Source organism: Helianthus annuus, chromosome 2, assembly GCF_002127325.2.
Source record: "Helianthus annuus cultivar XRQ/B chromosome 2, HanXRQr2.0-SUNRISE, whole genome shotgun sequence".
In the NCBI taxonomy this organism is placed as follows: Eukaryota; Viridiplantae; Streptophyta; class Magnoliopsida; order Asterales; family Asteraceae; genus Helianthus; species Helianthus annuus.
Genome location: NC_035434.2, coordinates 152355029 through 152373592, shown reverse-complemented (window position 1 = coordinate 152373592; position 18564 = coordinate 152355029). Strand labels below are relative to the sequence as shown.

Here is an 18564-nt window from a genome sequence, read left to right as displayed (position 1 = left end):
CCTGCCATTAGTTTGTAATCGTATTGAGCTTGTTCCTGTATACGACTATTCTTTTATGAAATAAGTATATTTTATGAGAAAAAAAAATTATTTATATAATATGCTATAATTTGAAATGAATCGACTCCAAAATATAAAAATTAAAAATAAAACCCAAATGAGCCAAAAGATCTAAAACCAAGTTTCTACACATCATGTCCCACCAGTTAATTACCAGCCACAAAACATTTTAGACCTCCTAACTCGAATTTGGCCCCTTAACCTAAACCTAAAAGAGCGAATGACCCGCGGTTCAGATCTTTTAGAGTCGTTGCACTTAACTTTTCGTTATAAATATTGTTTTTCCTTTCAAAAAATACAAAACTGAACGATCTCCTTTCGTGCATCTACATTTCCAAAGTTCGACTGATACTGTTCAATCTTGCAGACCGTGTATATATATATATATATATATATATATATATATATATATATATATATATTTTACTTTTTACCATAGTGAAGAACCAAGAGCCACTGCTACTATATGGGGCAAAAGAGCTTGAAGAACACTTGTGGTTCTAGATGAACCGCTGTCGCTCAATTCATCCTTGCTTGAGGTTATGGAGACGTTTACATCATTTGAACCTGAAAGACGATGTGAAGCAGTAACAGATTATCCTATACGATTGTTATCTATACTATATTATAATGCATGAGGGAAGGGTATTTTAAGATACCCAAAAAATAAGAACTTTTTCCCCTCTTTATTTATAGAAAGACCCCTAAAATGAGGGTAGTTTGGTCTTTTAAATACTATTTATTTTTTAGCCCCTAAACTTATTACATTTAAATCCCTAAGGTTTTAACAAAATTATAGATAATTAGTTACAATTCATCCATCCACAACAAACTTATAATTTTTTTACATTTCATTGACATATCTTATAAACTATACCGTTTAAAAAAAAAATCCAAAGATAGCATGACGACCTACACATTTTTGTCAACGTTTCGGTAGTTGTCTTGTTCAATATCGACGCACGGATTAAAAGGTACAAATCGATAATGCTGTAATGTACAAGTAATTAATACATGTGATCTAATGCGTCTAATCTACAAAGATGTGCTCCATCTATGCAAACAAAAATAAAAAGAATTGAAAGTACCGTAACATAAAATAAATATATTATGTGTCACATTTTATTTTATTAAAACTGCCTAATATCTATACTTAGATATATCTTATAAAAATTTAAAACTAACCACACCAAACTTTCTAAATAAAGGGGTGACAAATCTAAAATTAAACCCTAATGCACTTGTATAGTTACTACTATAAATACATAGCATGACACCCTATATCTATTGCTAAACAAAGTTAAAAAAATAGATCCAGTTCTAAATTCAATTGTTGCGAAAAACCAAGCATGCGGGATTGAAAATTATAAGGTCAGTTTTGTTATATCGCAGCAGTGAATAATTGTTTTCTTTTATTTACTTTTATGTGAATGTTAACTTATTTGATTTTTCAGATTCACTTGCATGATGAACATGCCAATTTAAACAACCCATTTGTCGAACAAGCTTCTAAGGTATTGATTTTGTTGGTTTTTAATTTTTTATTTTTTTTTTTTTTGCGTATATCTTTCATATTAAAATGTTCGTTATGTTGTTATATGCGTGTTTTATTGCAGGATGATGGTGATAAAAGTGTTGATATTATTTCTTATTGTGCAATGTTTAGTCCATACAAGTCTAATCTTCAACATGAACTTAGTGAAGTGGTAATTTTAAGGTTTATTTAATCTTTTTTAACTTTTGTATTCAATTTTTGTCCTTTTTAAGGATCGAAAGTTTGAGACTTAAAAGGAAGAGATCCAAGAGACTCTCTGAATGGAAATGGAGTGAGGTTATTAATTTAGACGATTCTGGTGACAATGACAAAGAAGAGGAATTAGAAAATATTGCCGATTCAAGCACAAACCAGAAAACCCGATTAAAAATACATCGAGTGCCAATTTAGAAGCAAAACAGATTTCATGCAGTTTAATATAAAAACTATCAAGTGTTTTTATGTTTTTTTTTTTTCATTTTCAGTTGTTATTAGACGTATGAATAAATTTTATTTTGTATTCGAAATTTATTTTTTTGTGTTAATATAATGCAGTTATTGACCATATTAATAAAGTTCAAAATAAAGTTAGTATCCTAAATTTACAAGTCAACTGAACTTATATAAGTTAATATCCTAAAGTTGCAATAAATAGATATTGCAGTTAGATATAGTCAAACTGAAATTATAAAATATTGCTGTTATTCTTGGATATTAATTTAATAATTTGTATTTCTTAATTAAAAAATAATAAAGTAATAAACTTTAAAGCTAAACTAAAAACCTGAACTTACTATAATATAAAGTTAATAAAGATATAAACTCTTAACATCCTATTTTTTATAAAACTTGTTATTAAAATTTTATAAAAAATATAATTTTATATATATATAAAAACGAAATATAACAATTAAAGTTAAAGGTGTAAAACTTATTTACGAGTCAACTACTATTTTTTTATTTTCATAAAAACGAATATTTTAAACTTAAAGTTTATTCGATGAGTACCGTGTGGGTATTTAAAAAAAGTTATGAACTGAAAAAAAGTTATGAACTTTAAAAAATAAAATTATAAGCATTATCATTTAACAACAAAATAAACTTACTTTACAACTATAACAACTTATCTTTTATTTTTTGTCATTTGATTATTATTTTTTTATTAAAAACAAAACTTTAAATGTGTAAAATAGTTTTTTTTACTTTATTTATAAACAAAACATTTTGTTTTTATAACAAAATAATTCTTTTATAAACATTTTTTGTAACAAGTAATATAAGTAAAACACTCTAGAAATTTACAATCTTTACTAGATAAATACTAAAATGTGTTGCAAATTTTTAGGAATTATAAGTTCAACTATATTGTTATAGATAATAATAGTTAGTTTCAAAAGAATTCTTTACCAACTTGACTAGATATATGGTAGATGGTGTTGCATATTTTTAGGGATTATAAGTTAAAAGTAGACTCATATAGATAAGATTAGTTAGTAACTAAAAATTTGAACATAGTATGATATAAAGTTAATAAAGATATAAACTCTTAACATCCTATTTTTTTATTAAAACAAATCTTGAAATTTTATAAAAATATAAATTTTTATATCTGTAAAAAACCGAAATTTAACAATTTAAGTTAAAGCTCTAAAACGTACTTACGAGTCAAATAGTATTTTTTATTTTTATAAAAACGAAAATTTTAAACTTAAAGTGTATTGGATGAGTACTATGTGGATATTTAATAAAAGTTATGAATTTTAAGAATAAAATTATACTTTATAAATTAACCAATAAAATACTTTACAATTATAAGAACTTATCTTTTATTTTTTGTCTTTAGATTAATAAATTCTTATAAAAAACAATATTTTTTGTCTTTTGATTATTAATTTTTATAAAAAAAACAAAACTTTACAAATGTGTAACACTTATGACATATATCCAACACAATAATGTTATCATAATTATTATACTAATAAGAAAACTACCAGAAACGAGTGCCGCAATGCAAAGTGTCGTCCCCGCCGCATCGCGCGGGCACCCCACTAGTAAAATGAATATATGAGAGAGAATAGTAGGCTTACAATCGTAATCTGTCCATCCAATTCGTTTCTTTGATAGATCGTAAACAAATATCTTATCTTTAAGAACAAGATCTGCAAACGAGAAAATGTATCAAGTGATCAAGAAGTAAATCATGAAAAGTAAACTAGGGGTGGCAGAAAGGATGGGGCGGGGCGGGTGGGCCGACCCACAAACACTTTTTATCTTTTACTTTTATAACTAACTAGTGTTTTAACCCCTGCGTTGCGGGCGCGGGGGTCGTAAAACCGTGCTAAGTATTAAGCAAACAACGACCGGGGTAGTAAAACCGTGCTAAGTATTAAGCAAACAACGACCAAAACCAAAAAAAGTCGTAAGACAAAAACACGAATTTATACCACCACGTGACGTAAAACGTAGACAAACTCGAACTTATACCAAGAAAGCTTTAACTTAAAGACAAAAAAAATGCAAAACTTGAAAGGTCAAAAGTAAAACGTACAAACCTAGGGAACTGAAAAATGTTAACCACATTTACTAAAAAACGAAAACCATAAAAGATTAAAAAATAACCTCACTAAGACAAAAACAACAAAAGACAAAAATAAAAAATCAAAACACTATTCATAAGAACCTACCCTAATTGTGTGTGTGTATATATATAATTGATATGCAAGTATGATTACAAAAACTATGTTATTATAACAATAACCTAAACTTTTACTTAATAAAATGATCTAGAAGATATGTATTTAAATACATGTTAGATGACTTTCCCCCCATTTGACCCGTTAGAAATACAACATAACCCAAATCGACCCAAGACGTCACGTCTAAAATAAACCATAGAGATTTAATCATTTCAAATCTTATATCCAATGATAGTATGCCTTTGTTATAGAAACAATTGTAATGTTATGCCAAGGTTTCTACCGAAGTCAAAATGATGTAGTCGAGTCTCAAGGGTAGAATAGTCAAATACTATTGCGTTGAGGGATGAGAGAACACGGGTGTGAGTCCAAAGACAAACACATGGTCGGTTTGAAGGGTAGAATAGTCTTTTACTATGTACAAAGATGTAAAATATAACATATTAAATCTAGAGTAAAATGCCATTTTCGCCCCTGAGGTTTGCCAGTTTTGCGACTTTTGTAGGTTTGTATTTCCGTATCTGGATCCAAAAGGTTTGAAATCTTGCCATTTTCATCCGGCTCATTAACTCTTATCCGTTTTTCTCCGTTAAGTCAGGGGTATTTTCGTCTTTTTTGTTAACTTAAAAGGTTTTGAATACTTGAACATTATGCTAAATGCTAGTACATAAAAAGACCAAATTGCCCTTTAAGTTAACAAAAAAGACGAAAACACCCCTGACTTAACAGAGAAAAACGAATGGAGTTAATGAGCCCGATGAAAATGGCAAGATTTCAAACTTTTTATATCCAGATGCGGAAAAACAAACCTTTGAACGAAAGTCGCAAAACTGGTCAAACCTCAGGGACGAAAATAGCATTTTACTCTAAAATCAATCTCTAAAAGTACAAACATTATTGCCATGTCATATCCAAGCTATCGTAACTAACCTCCAAGAATTGACACCCCGTTTTGAGCTTTCTGGAAGCCGATGCACCACGGTGTACCTCCCTCCTGTAACCATAAATTCAGTGAGGAAGTCAAAATCGATCACGTGATTCACGTATATCGATAAATTCTGAAAAATTAGGTAAATAAAGAGACAATATTAAAAAAAAAAAAACTCACAATGGGGTCCCCATGTACAAGATAGTTTTCCGGCTTAAGGATCATGGCTGCACCGCCAGCAAAGTTTAAGGAAACCTCCGGGAAAATTCCAGTTATGCTGTTTATGATTGAAAAAAAAAATACAAAAACGACAATCATTTGGATGTTCAAAATGGCAATAAGAATTTTAAAAAAAAAACAGACATTTCAGGGGTACCTTGATGTAACTAAATAACATTGTGTGCCCTTGGAGATTACAGGTGTTGTTACTCGCGAAACAGCAGAATTTATCTGCAATCAAGACACAAACAGTTCGTCATTGATCAAAAATTTTATTAACAAATAAAGATCTTTAAAAAACTCGTCATTGATCACAAATACACCTTATTTGTGTAATTGTGATCATCACCAAAAAAAAAAAAAAAAAAAAAAAAAAAAAAACTTTATTCACCCCGTAGGTTCTTAAAATTTTACTAGATAATGATCCGAAAAACTATATTATTTCCATAAAGATCTATTTATTCAATAGGCTGACGAGGGCAAAAGCATAAGAATACATTTTTAGTGGTTTTATTACCCATTTTATTTTGGGGAATTGGCCTGTAATAATCCCACCTAGACCTTATTGGTCATTAATAATCCCACCTCATAATATTCCCCCCACCAGTTCCACCTTTCACCTATTTTTTCCTACAATGGTCCACCGTTAAAAAAACTTAACGGAGTTAAGCTTTTTTCCAAATTACAAACAGATTTTTTAGGGCTTTTGATCAGAACGATGATACGAGTCCATTGATGTAAAACTTACTTCGAAATGGTGCTCCAAGTAACTTGATTTTGGTTAATTGGAAATTTAAACACCCGAATTAAAGCGTCGTTTTCATCGTTTGGAGCACCGTTTCGAGGCAAGTTTTACATCAATGGACTCGTATCATCGTTCTAATCAAAAGCCCTAAAAAATCTGTTTGTAATTTGGAAAAAAGCTTAACTCTGTTAAGTTTTTTTAACGGGGGACCATTGTAGGAAAAATAGATGAAAGGTGGGACTGGTGGGGGGAAATATTCTGAGGTGGGATTATTAATGGCCAATAAGGTCTAGGTGGGATTATTACCTTTTATTTTTAGCTAAAGTTTTTGTTGGACTTATTTGATCGGTTCAAGATAACATATGACTAGAATTAATCCAGTTTTAGGTAAATTTTGCTACCTCTAGAAAAGTTGTTACATGAGCATTTCACAATGAAAATTATTTATATTGTAATATTTGGATTCTGGACTCATATTTTTGAAATTCTGGGACAGCAGTAAATTGTACAAAATTTCATAAATTTTGAACGAAGACGACAAACAATTCGTTTGACCAACAAAACTAAAAAACATAGGATGTGATACGAGTACGGGTGTTAAACGAATCAAATAACGAATTTTCGAGTTAATCAAATTGAATTTCGAATTTTTTTTAACCTGAATTCGTATTCGATTCGAATTCGATTTAGATTCGATTTATTCTATTCGAATTTTATACCCAATTCGAAATTTGATTCCTATTTGAAACTCGAATTAGAATGAATTCGATTTAATTCAAGTTCACTCTAAATAATAAATAATTTTACTTTAATTTTTTTAACTACTACAAACTAATTATAAGAGCTTTTCGAATTTATGATTTTTAGTTCGATTCGAAACTCAAATTCAAATTATACATATATATCTTTTATATTTGTGTATACAATAATATATATAATATATATTAATGTATACACAAATATAAAAGATATATATGTATAACTTGAATTCGAATTTCGAATCGAACTAAAAATCATAAATTCGTATTCGCTTTGAATTCGATTACTGAAGTCAAATTTGAATCGGGAATCGAATTTTAAGTTTTGAAAACTGATTTCGAAGCTTGATAATCGAATTCAAATAGACTCAAATTTCAAAATTTTCGAATCCGAATCGAATACTAAACACCCCTAGATACGACCCCCGGAAAAATCTAAAACTTACAGCATTGACAAAAGGTTCAAACGCTTCTGCAACAAGGAATGTCAAAGTTGTTCCGGTATCAACAATGGTTCCTCGGTTGTCTGATGTGGCAAAAACAGCCGGCACAATTGGCAACATCTGTCCATTGACGGCAATACTCTGTAAATCCAGATTGTAATGAGGCCTGTAAGTTTGAGATCAAGTACCGTCACAATCCTTTCATATTTTGTAATTACACAATTAGAAGTTCCATTTTCTACCCACTTATAAATACGTCGATTCGGGTTTATTTCTAATGAGTGAAACAAGTTAAAAAGTTTTAGTGCTCGAGGTAATACGTACTGTGATGGGACAAGGGGACTATAAACCATATTGGGGTCCAAAATCTCACCGAGAACAAGCTTGCCACCACCCGTTCCGTCGCCTCTAAAGCAATGCGAGAATACGTTTGGAGTAATTCCTCGTGAAGCGAGTTGTGACACGACAGACAGACGGTGTTGACCAAAACCGAAAATCCCGTCAATCGCCTTATCCGGTTTAGTCAAGCTACCCGTTTGATACGTGCTACACCTATCATTAGAAGAATTTAAAAAAACATTATTAAATTTCCACATGTCCTTCGCATAATTAAATAAAATCATTAGAAAAGCATCCAAAAACTTCTTTCCTACATTATTCAAAAAGCTCACGGCTTTTTAGAAGCTCACTCGAAAAAAGCTCGGTTGTAAACGAGCTGGCTCGGCTCGCTCGTGAGGCAGCTCAAATTATTTTATTTTATTTTATATAAATTAACTTTAATTTTAAATGTATTAAAATAAAAATAATATGTAGGAGGGACTTTAAGTGTTAACATTTTAAGTTTAATTAATCAATAACATATAAAAGTATGGGAAAATAAACAAAAATTATATAATACCTTAATATGCTTTTCGGTCTTTAAAATATTAGAAAAATAAGAATAATACATATAGATCTATGTTTAATTTTTATATTTTTAGTTATAAAAAATTGTAAAAAAAATTAACGAGCCGGCTCGAACATTTTACGAGCTGAGCTCGAGCTCGACAAAACAAACAAGCCGAGCCAAGGCGGCTCGTTTAAGTTCGAGCTTGAGCTCGGCTCGGCTCGATTACAACCCTACTCTGGTAATATGATATCACATAATCACTTTCGAAATGTACATCCAAACACTCCTATAAAGTTGTAAAGTTCCCTTTTTTATCAATGATATGGACTTGCTCGCTGAAACGATTATATAACGTTCTAAACTAACGTAGCCGTTTGCGTACTCCCGTTATGTGATTAAATCACGATGCAAGTGGAAGAAATCTTCTAAAGAAATGACAAGGAGCTCACCCGAAAGTAATGGAAGAGGAAGAGTTAGCAATCAAGGAAGGGCCCACAATTGTGTCGAAATGCAACAAATCCGTGACGTAATGACCCGATGTCCCGCTACCATCTCCATACTGAAAATTATAACCACACTGATTGCCTGTGGAACACGATGCATCCGACGTTTGAATGATTGATGAACATATAGAGTCCGAACATGATACGGTAGAAGCAGTTGATGAGCTTCCAGCATCAAAGAAATTGAGATCGATCTGTAAACAACCACGAATAAAAAACGGTTTTAGTAGGAATTTTGGTATGGGCTTTATTTAAATTTGAGAAGTGTGAAAAGAAGCATACACCGAATCCACTTGATCGAGGACAGTCACTGCAAGAACTGCAAGTAACCCATAAAATGTCACTTCCGGTGTCGATTTGAACGTTGAATTCTTTTGCTGGAGAACCCAACTTCACTTTAGTAAAGTACAACCTATAACACGGACGAAAATCAAGAAATTATACACTTTTGACTTTTTAGTCAAACGGTTTTTTCAAATCTTCATAATTGTTCTGAATTATGTAGGAAAATTAATAACCACATTCTAGTGTACAACCAGCAGCACGGATTGAAAAACGACGCGATAAATCAGTAACAAAATTATAATAAATCTTGTTGCTGGAGACTAATAGGTTTGAAATCAAAAGGTCAAATGTATCCAACTGCCAGTAATTCAGTAAATTTTGAAGTTTTTTTAAAGCATGATTAGGCTATACAGATATACACATATAAAAGGTTGAGTCTAAAGGAACACCACTGACACACTATACAAACACCATCGACATGTCATACAGGCATGACACGGGAAAATGGTCACAACGTATAATGTGTATAATATTTTATACGAGTATGTATGACATGTGAAAACGGTCATACAGGGTCGTATAACGTGTTAGACTTTACATCATACAAGCCATTATTTTTAATACGGGCCGTATGAGTTGGTGTCGTCATATTACACTCCACGTATAATATGATACACCAACACAATGTCATGCTGCAAGCATGACCATTTTCTCATACGGCCCGTATGATTCCTTCGGCAACTGTATAATAGCATCACTAGTGTATGAGCATCCTATAAGTGGCAAAACTTGAGATTCCGACCGGGGGGTCAAAAACGTATTTACCAAAAATTTCTATAAAACCAGGGGGTCAAAAACGTATATACCCAAAAATTTCTATACGAAACTACATACTCTCCATCGCTGAACGAAAAGTTCGGGGGTCGGCCGCCCCCTCAAAGCTACGCCCTTGCCTATAACAACATTCATTGTCCTACCAAAAGAAGTAGATTTAAGATAAACCCTCTAATAAAATTCCAAACTTAAAAAGACCACCACATTCATAACAACATGGTCACCCACAATAATGCACATTCAATAACAACAACAACAAAATATATTTATAAAAAAAAAAAAAAAAAACCCATTTTAATCTTGATAAAGATCAAAACTTTAACAACATTACCCGCCATAGTAAGGATCAGAGGTACCAACAACATTAAAATCAACAATACCACCAGAAAACCGTTGCAAGATTCGCGCGTGTCTCACACGGTCTCGTGTTCTGAGTACTTCAACATCAACCGTCGTCATGTTCGCCGGAAAAACCCTTTCAAGAGTCAAAACCCTCGCCGGAAACCCACCGACACCGCCGTTCACCACCGCAACAACTCCGGCAGCCACAAATAAAGCGATTAAGAAGAACCCCATTTCAATCTTTATCAAGAAAATTACTTTTTTCACAAATTTGTTAATCAAAAGAATGTGATTGTTGATTGGTTTTTGTGGGTGTGTGGTAGAATGGGGATCCCAATAATAAAAAAGTGAACTTTGTGTTTATGGAAATGTGGATTGTAAATTGTAATGGTTGATTGATTGATTCTTGAATGTGTGTATACAGATAGATAGATACATGAGTGTGTATCTATGTGTTTTGTGGAGAGAGAGTTGAGGACGGTGATGATGATTGTTGGCTCTGACTGTTTGCTTTATTTAAAGTTGGACTTTTGAGTCTTGATTCCAAGAAAGTGAATTTACATCCCCTTCTGAATTAAATATGATTTAAAGAATAATTAAATGCTTAAAATATTCCTTAATAAAACAGTATAAAAATATATTTTTTTTTTGAAAAGTAGTATAAAAATATTTTGACACCCGTAGACTCAATTGGATCTTTTGAGAGTTAATGTATGAGTTGTATGTATACGCGTATATGTTTTGTTAGGTCTTAGGTGAGGTGTGTATATACGACCATATACGAGCCTTTTCCTTCGTAGTGGGGCCACATATCACGCCGGAGTCATCTACAGCGCCCCATAGCGCCTGATAATACCGATACGGTCGATGCTATGGGGATTAAAAATCCATCCTTCGCGAAAATTATAATGCTGCACAATGTTCCTCCCCCACTCACACACATATATACATACATATGTATGTATAATTGAAGGGGTTTTATAACCCCCTTACCACTACACCCTCTTGTGATATCCCCCCCCCCCCCCTAAAGCCCAATCTTACACTTTTTCGTCACTTGTCGCATAATCCCCACCAAAGGGTTTTATGGGGCTTTATGACTACACGTGTCTAAAAATATATACGACTTGTATATTTGTATACGAGTCATATAGTTCATGTACTTGTATACGAGTCATATAGTTCATGTATTTGTATACAAGTCATATAGTTCATGTATTTGTATACAAGTCATATAGTTCATGCAAAGAAAAATATGTACGAGGTGTATCTATTTATACGGCTCATATATTTGTCAGTGTTAAAAGATTCATCAGGATATGTTAATATCCTACACCATATTGATGATATTTGCCATGTGTTAGTGAAAAATTTTAATACCATATTTGCAACATAAACTTTGTTTAAAAACATTTTCTACTAACATGTATCTACATCAAATATCAGTTATTTAACAAATGCACATTCTATGTCGGTTTCATGAAACAATAAGAAAGTGAGTTCATTGATTTGTCTTCGTCTTCATATATTGCATACTGAAAGTAAATAGCAAGTCATATTCTATTACTTTTACGTAAGAGTAAAATGAAATACAAATACAAACTAATAAATTATTACAAGCCGAAAGAACAAACTAATTAAACAAATCGATGATACTAACATTTTCGCGTAAAATTGTCGGAAAGTAAATGATGTGTCGTAGTGTAGGGGCTAAATATGTAACTAGGTGTTCTATATAAACACCCTCATTTTTTTATGATATACCAAATAAAGTCCATAAAACTTGTCAAGTTACATCAAAACAGAAGGTAGACGGGCAACAAGCTGCGCCGCCAATTCTTTCTGAATTGCAAACCCCAACCTCCCGAACACAAACCCCTGCCCCCCTGGGGTCGTACAATTGCTGTGGATAACCCGTTGAACCCTCGTCAAGAAGTTGATGGCTTCTGGTGCTAGGGAGCCAAAAGTATCAAAGGCAAAAGGGATAAAGACATGTTGGTTCTCTGCGCAAGCTTTAGCGTGCTTATCCACTTTCTTTGATTATGCCTTTCTTGCTGCTAGTCCAGCTACAAACCCGTTTTCCCTTAAACCAACCAAAGGGGAAACCCCCGTGAGGTCTACACAAGCATGTTTCCCCCCAGCCCAGCCAAAGACGAGCAGATCCGCTGGTCGCATAGTAGATCTCCCTTCCATAGGGTCCGTGAGGAAATTCACATGGGCCTCTTTCTTAGCAGAAATCCCAGCTCTTCTTAAGATGTCCCCTAAAACATCTCGCACCCAGTCATGCCGATATTTAAACCCAGGGAGCTCTTTACAGTGAACTGCGTGCTCCCCATATTTATCCATACAAGCTTTACGACATATCGGGCAGGTTTCATCTTCTGGGTACATAGGGATCATTAGCCGGTATTTGAGAATGGTTCTATATTCTACTGCCGACATGCATTGTCCTAACCCCTCAATCGGGATAACGGTCAAAAATTCCTGAGCATGGGGACCCTTCAAACACTCAAACACTGCCTTCTGGCGGGGTGATAAATCAAATGCTTCTCCCAGGCTTTGAGCGATTTTGCTAAAAAGTGCATTCGCCAAAGTTTTTCGCGACTTCGAGGGGGCGGTGTCCTTGTTAAAGAAACCGCCAATATCCAAGTCTGGGAGAGAGACATTTAAGCGTTTGAGCGCTTGTTGATAGTCTGGGTCAAGCCCGACGACCCCACTGTTTCGAAGGATATGATCCTGTAGTTCCCAAGACTGAGCTCTAAACGCCACAAAGGCATAAGCCCCAACATCTCGGGCTGAGAAGAGGCCCAAACCACCTAGACGCATTGGCAAAGATGCTAGACGCCACTGGAGGTCACCAAAGAAGGGGCCGCCACCCACAACTATGTCTTCTATAGCCTTTCTAAGGCCATCATCGAACCGAGATACCGCATCCTCCATCAAATGGGGTTGACAAGTCCGCAGCCCAAAAAGCAAGTTAGCAACACCCATGCACGACCTTAGCAAGAGGAGTTCACATTTTGTAACCCTAAAAGTGGTACAATACATTTCAATACAAACAACCAAACAACATGGTATTGCAGTATTTCTGATTCTAGAACACTTTGCTCACCATCTACAGTCAACCCCAATCAATCTAACCTCAAACCAGAACAAAATCCGATAATCAAATCACAAAATCAGACTCTGAAAATCGAACCTGTCGAATCTGCATCAAACAACAGCAGCAGACGCTGACATCATCAATCATTCAATTAGCAGTCGTCGTCACCGTTCCAGCCAGCAAAACTCCAAAACCCTAAAATTCCCATAAATCCGTCGCCGCCGCCGCATTCATCCATGTCGGCAAACCCTAAAACCACCGCCGTCGCGTTAATCTATGCCGACATCAGCAGGACAGACGATTTGGGAGTCTTGTTGACCGCTTGTGATATGTGCAGCCGCAACCTGCTCATTCTCCTACTTCATTATAAAAGTTTCGACATCAACCGCTGGTGATCTGTGCCGACATCAGCCGCGTTCTCCATAGTAGCTGAGTCTCCTCACAGGTTGTTTGGAGCATTTGAAGCTTAAAGTTGAAACCCTAGTTTTTTTGGGATTGGATTTATGGTGGTGATGACCGTTCTATAAAGGGGTTGTAGAAAAAGAGAAAGAGTGCCCAAAGAAACCCTAGAACTCTTTTAATAAATACGCTGCATATAAACCCACTCCTACTTCATTATAAAACCGCTGCACATTCCAAAGTTTAGTTCCTTAGCAGATTTGTGGTTTGTGGGCAACTTTAAATCTTGAACGCGAGTTCAAGTTGCCCGGTGTATTTGATAAATGCGCCGGTAAGCTAACGCCTTTCTCTGGTGTCACAACCCCTGATCCCACCCTGGGAGCGGGAGCCGTGAGCCAGTTTCGGTGGTATCATGTTTGTCTAATTTGGCAGCGGAATTTTTTCATCAGGACCGTAGTTAGGAAATATTTTATCAGAGTAAAATACCACATTTCCATAATATTAAACACATGGGTAAAACCCAAGTTTTCAGTACACACATTTTCGTAGGGTTACACCCTATTTTTTATTTAAGAAAAACATCTATTTCTTTTAGGTAACTTTGTTGCCACTTTTCCAAGCCTTCAGTGCTGTCCAGCTGGCTTCTATTTGGCTTTCACAGTTTGTTACCTGAAACGCGTTTTAAAAACATTTTGTCAGTGGGAAATACTGGTGAGTGAATCCCAGTTCAATCAAGTTTTAATAAAAACAATTGTACAGTATTGAGGGCGGTCTCGCAATTACATTTGTTTCCAAGGTATACCAATTAACATCCATGGTACTGTCATACTCAACTTGTGGAAATGTTACCCATTCAGTAACAAATTTTGTATACAAAACCCCAACATACTCATGATAATTGTATCCTTACAAATACTCAATAACTGTTTAATATATATTTAATTAAGTGAGGTTTTGTAAAAACAGTTTGCAAAAAGGAGATTACTCACAAAAAGGTTTACACAAAAAGAAGTTTACTCACATTGCTGTCTTAGATTATCCATAAGGGTTTCCTGATGACAATCTAAAAATTACACAAATGCACGCGTGTTAGTATAATAACCCATTTTAACATTAGTAATACCCTCCCCGAGACGGCATTCCAACGACTACGTCGGGCAGAACCACGACAGCCGTTACGGAACCCTAGATCAATCGAGCAGAGTATCTAATACGTCTCCAAGGGTTATGATACTTACATCGGAGCAGAACCTCGCTATTTAGGGGGGGGGGATAATACCCGTGTATTATTCCTACAATTCAGATTTGAGAGAAAGAAACGATTTTTGTACGATTTCGACTGAGATCCGATGGCTCCTTTATATAGGGCCTCACTTCCACTTTTACGCGGCCCGCGTAAGTGTCAACAACGGGCTACGCGGCCCGCGTCAAACCCGGTCAATGCGATAGCTTAGCTGGGTCATCGAGTAGGTCTGCCGGGTGTTGGGCCACGTGGCGGCCCAGGGTTTCGCCAGGTTTTAAGTTCTCGCGGCCCGCGTAAGAGTTAAAGGTGGCTTACACGGCCCGCCTAAAACCCAAAAATCAACTTTTATTTATTTTTATTAATATTTAGGGTATTCGAGGCCCGTTTTCACGTATGGGGTGTATTTTAGGACATATTGGGATATTTTAAATATTTTTAGGGTGTCGAAAAAATTATGAGGGTGTCGGTTTACGTTAGGGTTGCTATATCCTCCCCACCTTATTTTAGAGCTCGTCCTCGAGGTCTACTGGAACAAGTGTGGATATTTTCTTTGCATTTCTGATTCAAACTCCCATGCGTATTCAGGTCCTCTTTTGGAGTCCCACTTCACTTTGACCAGAACTAATCTCTTGTGCTTGAGATTTTTAATTTTCCTGTCTTCAATCTGTAGAGGTCTTTCTACAAATTTGAGTTGCTCATTTACCTCTATATCCTTAAGAGGTACTACGAGTGATTCATCGGCTAAGCATTTCTTGAGATTTGATACATGAAATACATCATGTATTCCTGCCATTTCTTCTGGCAGTTGTAGTTGATAAGCTACAGGTCCTATTCTTTTAATAATCTCAAAAGGTCCAACATACCTGGGACTTAGCTTTCCCCGCTTGATGAATCTTACCACTCCTTTCCAAGGAGAGACTTTTAACAATACTTTGTCACCTACCTGGAATTCTAATGGCTTACGTCTGTTATCAGCGTAGCTCTTCTATCGATCGCGTGCTGCTTTCAGTCGTTCTTTGACTTGAATGATCTTGTCGGTTGTTTCTTGCACTATCTCAGGTCCAGGTAGTTGTTTTTCCCCAATTTCTACCCAACTGACTGGGGTTCTGCACTTTCGTCCATAAAGTGCTTCCAATGGTGCAGCATTGATACTTGTGTGATAACTGTTATTATAAGAAAATTCTATTAAAGGTAAGTGATCGTCCCAATTACCTCCGAAATCAATTACACAAGCTCTAAGCATGTCCTCCATTGTCTGAATTGTCCTTTCGCTTTGTCCGTCCGTTTGAGGATGATAAGTTGTGCTTAGATTCAGCTTGGTTCCCATTGCTTTTTGGAAACTTGACCAAAAATGAGAAGTAAAACGGTTATCCCTATCAGAAACAATTGATAAAGGAATTCCATGTAATACTTTCGACTTAAAGCATCAGCCACTACATTGGCTTTTCCTGCATGATACTGGATATCACAATCATAATCACTAAGAATTTCCATCCAGCGTCTTTGTCTCATGTTTAGCTCTTTTTGCCCGAAAACATACCTTAAACTCTTATGATCTGTGAATATGGTAAACTTACTACCATAAAGGTAATGTCTCCAAATCTTAAGGGCAAAAATTATGGCTCCTAATTCTAGATCATGGGTTGAATAATTCTCTTCATGATTCTTAAGTTGTCTAGATGCGTAAGCTATAACCTTTTGACGTTGCATCAATACACATCCATAACCTAATTTTAAAGCGTCACAATAGACTACAGAGTCTTCAGTTCCTTCTGGTAACGCTAATATGGGTGCCTTGGTTAATTTTTGCTTAAGGATTCTAAAGGCTTCTTCTTGTTTTGGTCCCCATTCAAACTTAATGGATTTACAGGTTAACTTGGTTAAGGGAATGGCTATTCTAGAAAAATCTCGAATAAACCGTCTATAATAACCAGCCAATCCTAAGAAACTTCTAACCTCGGTTGGCGACTCAGGGGTTTTCCATTTGGTAATCGCCTCAATCTTTGTTGGATCCACATGAATTCCTTCATGATCGACCAAGTGTCCAAGAAACTGTACCTGTTCTAACTAAAATTCGCATTTTGAAAACTTAGCGTAAAGATTTTCCTTTCTTAATAGACTTAAAAGTGCATGCAAATGCTTTGCATGTTCCTCTTTACTCTTAGAGTAAATGAGAATATCATCAATAAAAATAATTATGAATTTATCCAAATATGGCTTACATATTCGGTTCATCATGTCCATAAATGTAGCTGGGGTATTGGTTAAACCAAATGGCATGACAGTAAATTCATAATGGTCATACCTTGTTCTGAATGCGGTTTTAGGAATGTCCTCTTCCTGTACCTTTAATTGATGATATCCCGATCTTAAATCGATTTTAGAGAAAAATCGAGCTCCTTGAAGTTGATCGAACAGATCATCGATCCTTGGTAATGGGTACCAATTCTTAATCGTGACCTTGTTCAATTCACGGTAGTCAATGCACATACACATTGATCCGTCTTTCTTTTTGACAAACAAAATCGGCGCTCCCCACGGTGATGAGCTTGGCTGTATGAATCCTTTCTCCAATAGTTCATCTAGTTGCTTCTTTAGCTCCTGCATTTCGGCGGGTGCAAAACGGTAAGGTGCTTTGGCAATTGGTGCCGTTCCTGGTAACAGATGGATTCTGAATTCAACTTCCCTGTCTGGCGGTAGTCCTGGCAATTCTTCTAGAAAAACATCTGAAAACTGGGACACCACTGGAATGTCTTTTATTTCTTTTCCTTTAGTGTTAGTGATTATAGAAATCAAATACACTATAGATCCTTTTCTTATATAACTTGCAGTTTTCATCACAGAGATAAATTTAGTAGATCTAGATGGTTTATCTCCTTTAATTGTGATTTTTTCACCCCTTGGTGAATTTACTTGGATTAACTTTTGATCACACAAAATACTGGCTTTATTGGCTATTAACCAATCCATTCCTAATACAACATCAAATCCTGCCAAATTCATTGGGTAAAGGTTTGCAATAAATTTTTGGTAAAAAATTTTCTATTCTTGCTCCTTGCAAGATTCCAGAAATCCTAACAGTTTCTCCATTTGCTGTCTTTACTAAACATTCTTGTGGTAGTTTAGTTAATGATTGATTTAGAAGTTTGCAAAACGAAGTATTAATAAAACTTTGGTTTGCACCAGAGTCAAATAATACTTTAGAAAAAATATCATTAACTAAAAACGTACCAGCTATGACGTCTGGGATCATTTTGGCTTCATCTGCAGTTAGAACAAATGCTCTAGCATTTTTAGTGTTCTTGTTGTTTGCAGCTGGAGCCAATTTCGGACAATTTGGCCTGATGTGACCTTTTTCTCCACAATTGAAGCACAGTCCATTACTAGATTTCCTTTTGCAATCTTCTTCCTTGTGTCCTGGTGCTTTGCAGAAATTGCAGTGAGTGGAGCATCTTCCAGAATGCTTCTTTCTGCAGGTTTTGCAGTACGGTGCAGAGGTAGAACCTATGTTCCTACGGTTGGAATTCCCAGAACGGAATTATTGAGTAAGCCTTTGGGTTAGGTTTCTCCTCTGATCTTCTTC

The 18564-nt window shown here is 35.1% G+C and overlaps 1 protein-coding gene across 1 annotated transcript; it reads right to left on the bottom strand.

Annotated features, from left to right (window-relative positions):
• Window positions 1-122: 122 nt before the first annotated feature.
• LOC110924685 (aspartic proteinase-like protein 2) lies at window positions 123-10762 on the bottom strand. Its single transcript, XM_022168679.2, has 10 exons — window positions 10226-10762; window positions 9058-9187; window positions 8722-8969; window positions 7708-7935; window positions 7387-7549; window positions 5595-5668; window positions 5399-5495; window positions 5221-5284; window positions 3682-3753; window positions 123-627 (listed from the first exon to the last, which is right to left on the bottom strand). The coding sequence occupies exons 1-10, from the start codon at window positions 10468-10470 to the stop codon at window positions 491-493; spliced, it is 1458 nt and encodes a 485-aa protein (XP_022024371.1). The 5' UTR covers window positions 10471-10762; the 3' UTR covers window positions 123-490.
• Between the last annotated feature and the right edge of the window lie 7802 nt (window positions 10763-18564).

Coding starts and splice junctions, on each gene's coding strand:
- LOC110924685 (XM_022168679.2), bottom strand. CDS start 10,470: ATGGGGTTCTTCTTAATCGCTTTATTTGTGGCTGCCGGAGTTGTTGCG. Junction 7,550..7,707: donor AGTCCCCTTGTCCCATCACA/GTACGTATTACC, acceptor TCAAACTTACAG/GCCTCATTACAATCTGGATT. Junction 5,669..7,386: donor TTGAACCTTTTGTCAATGCT/GTAAGTTTTAGA, acceptor TCTTGATTGCAG/ATAAATTCTGCTGTTTCGCG.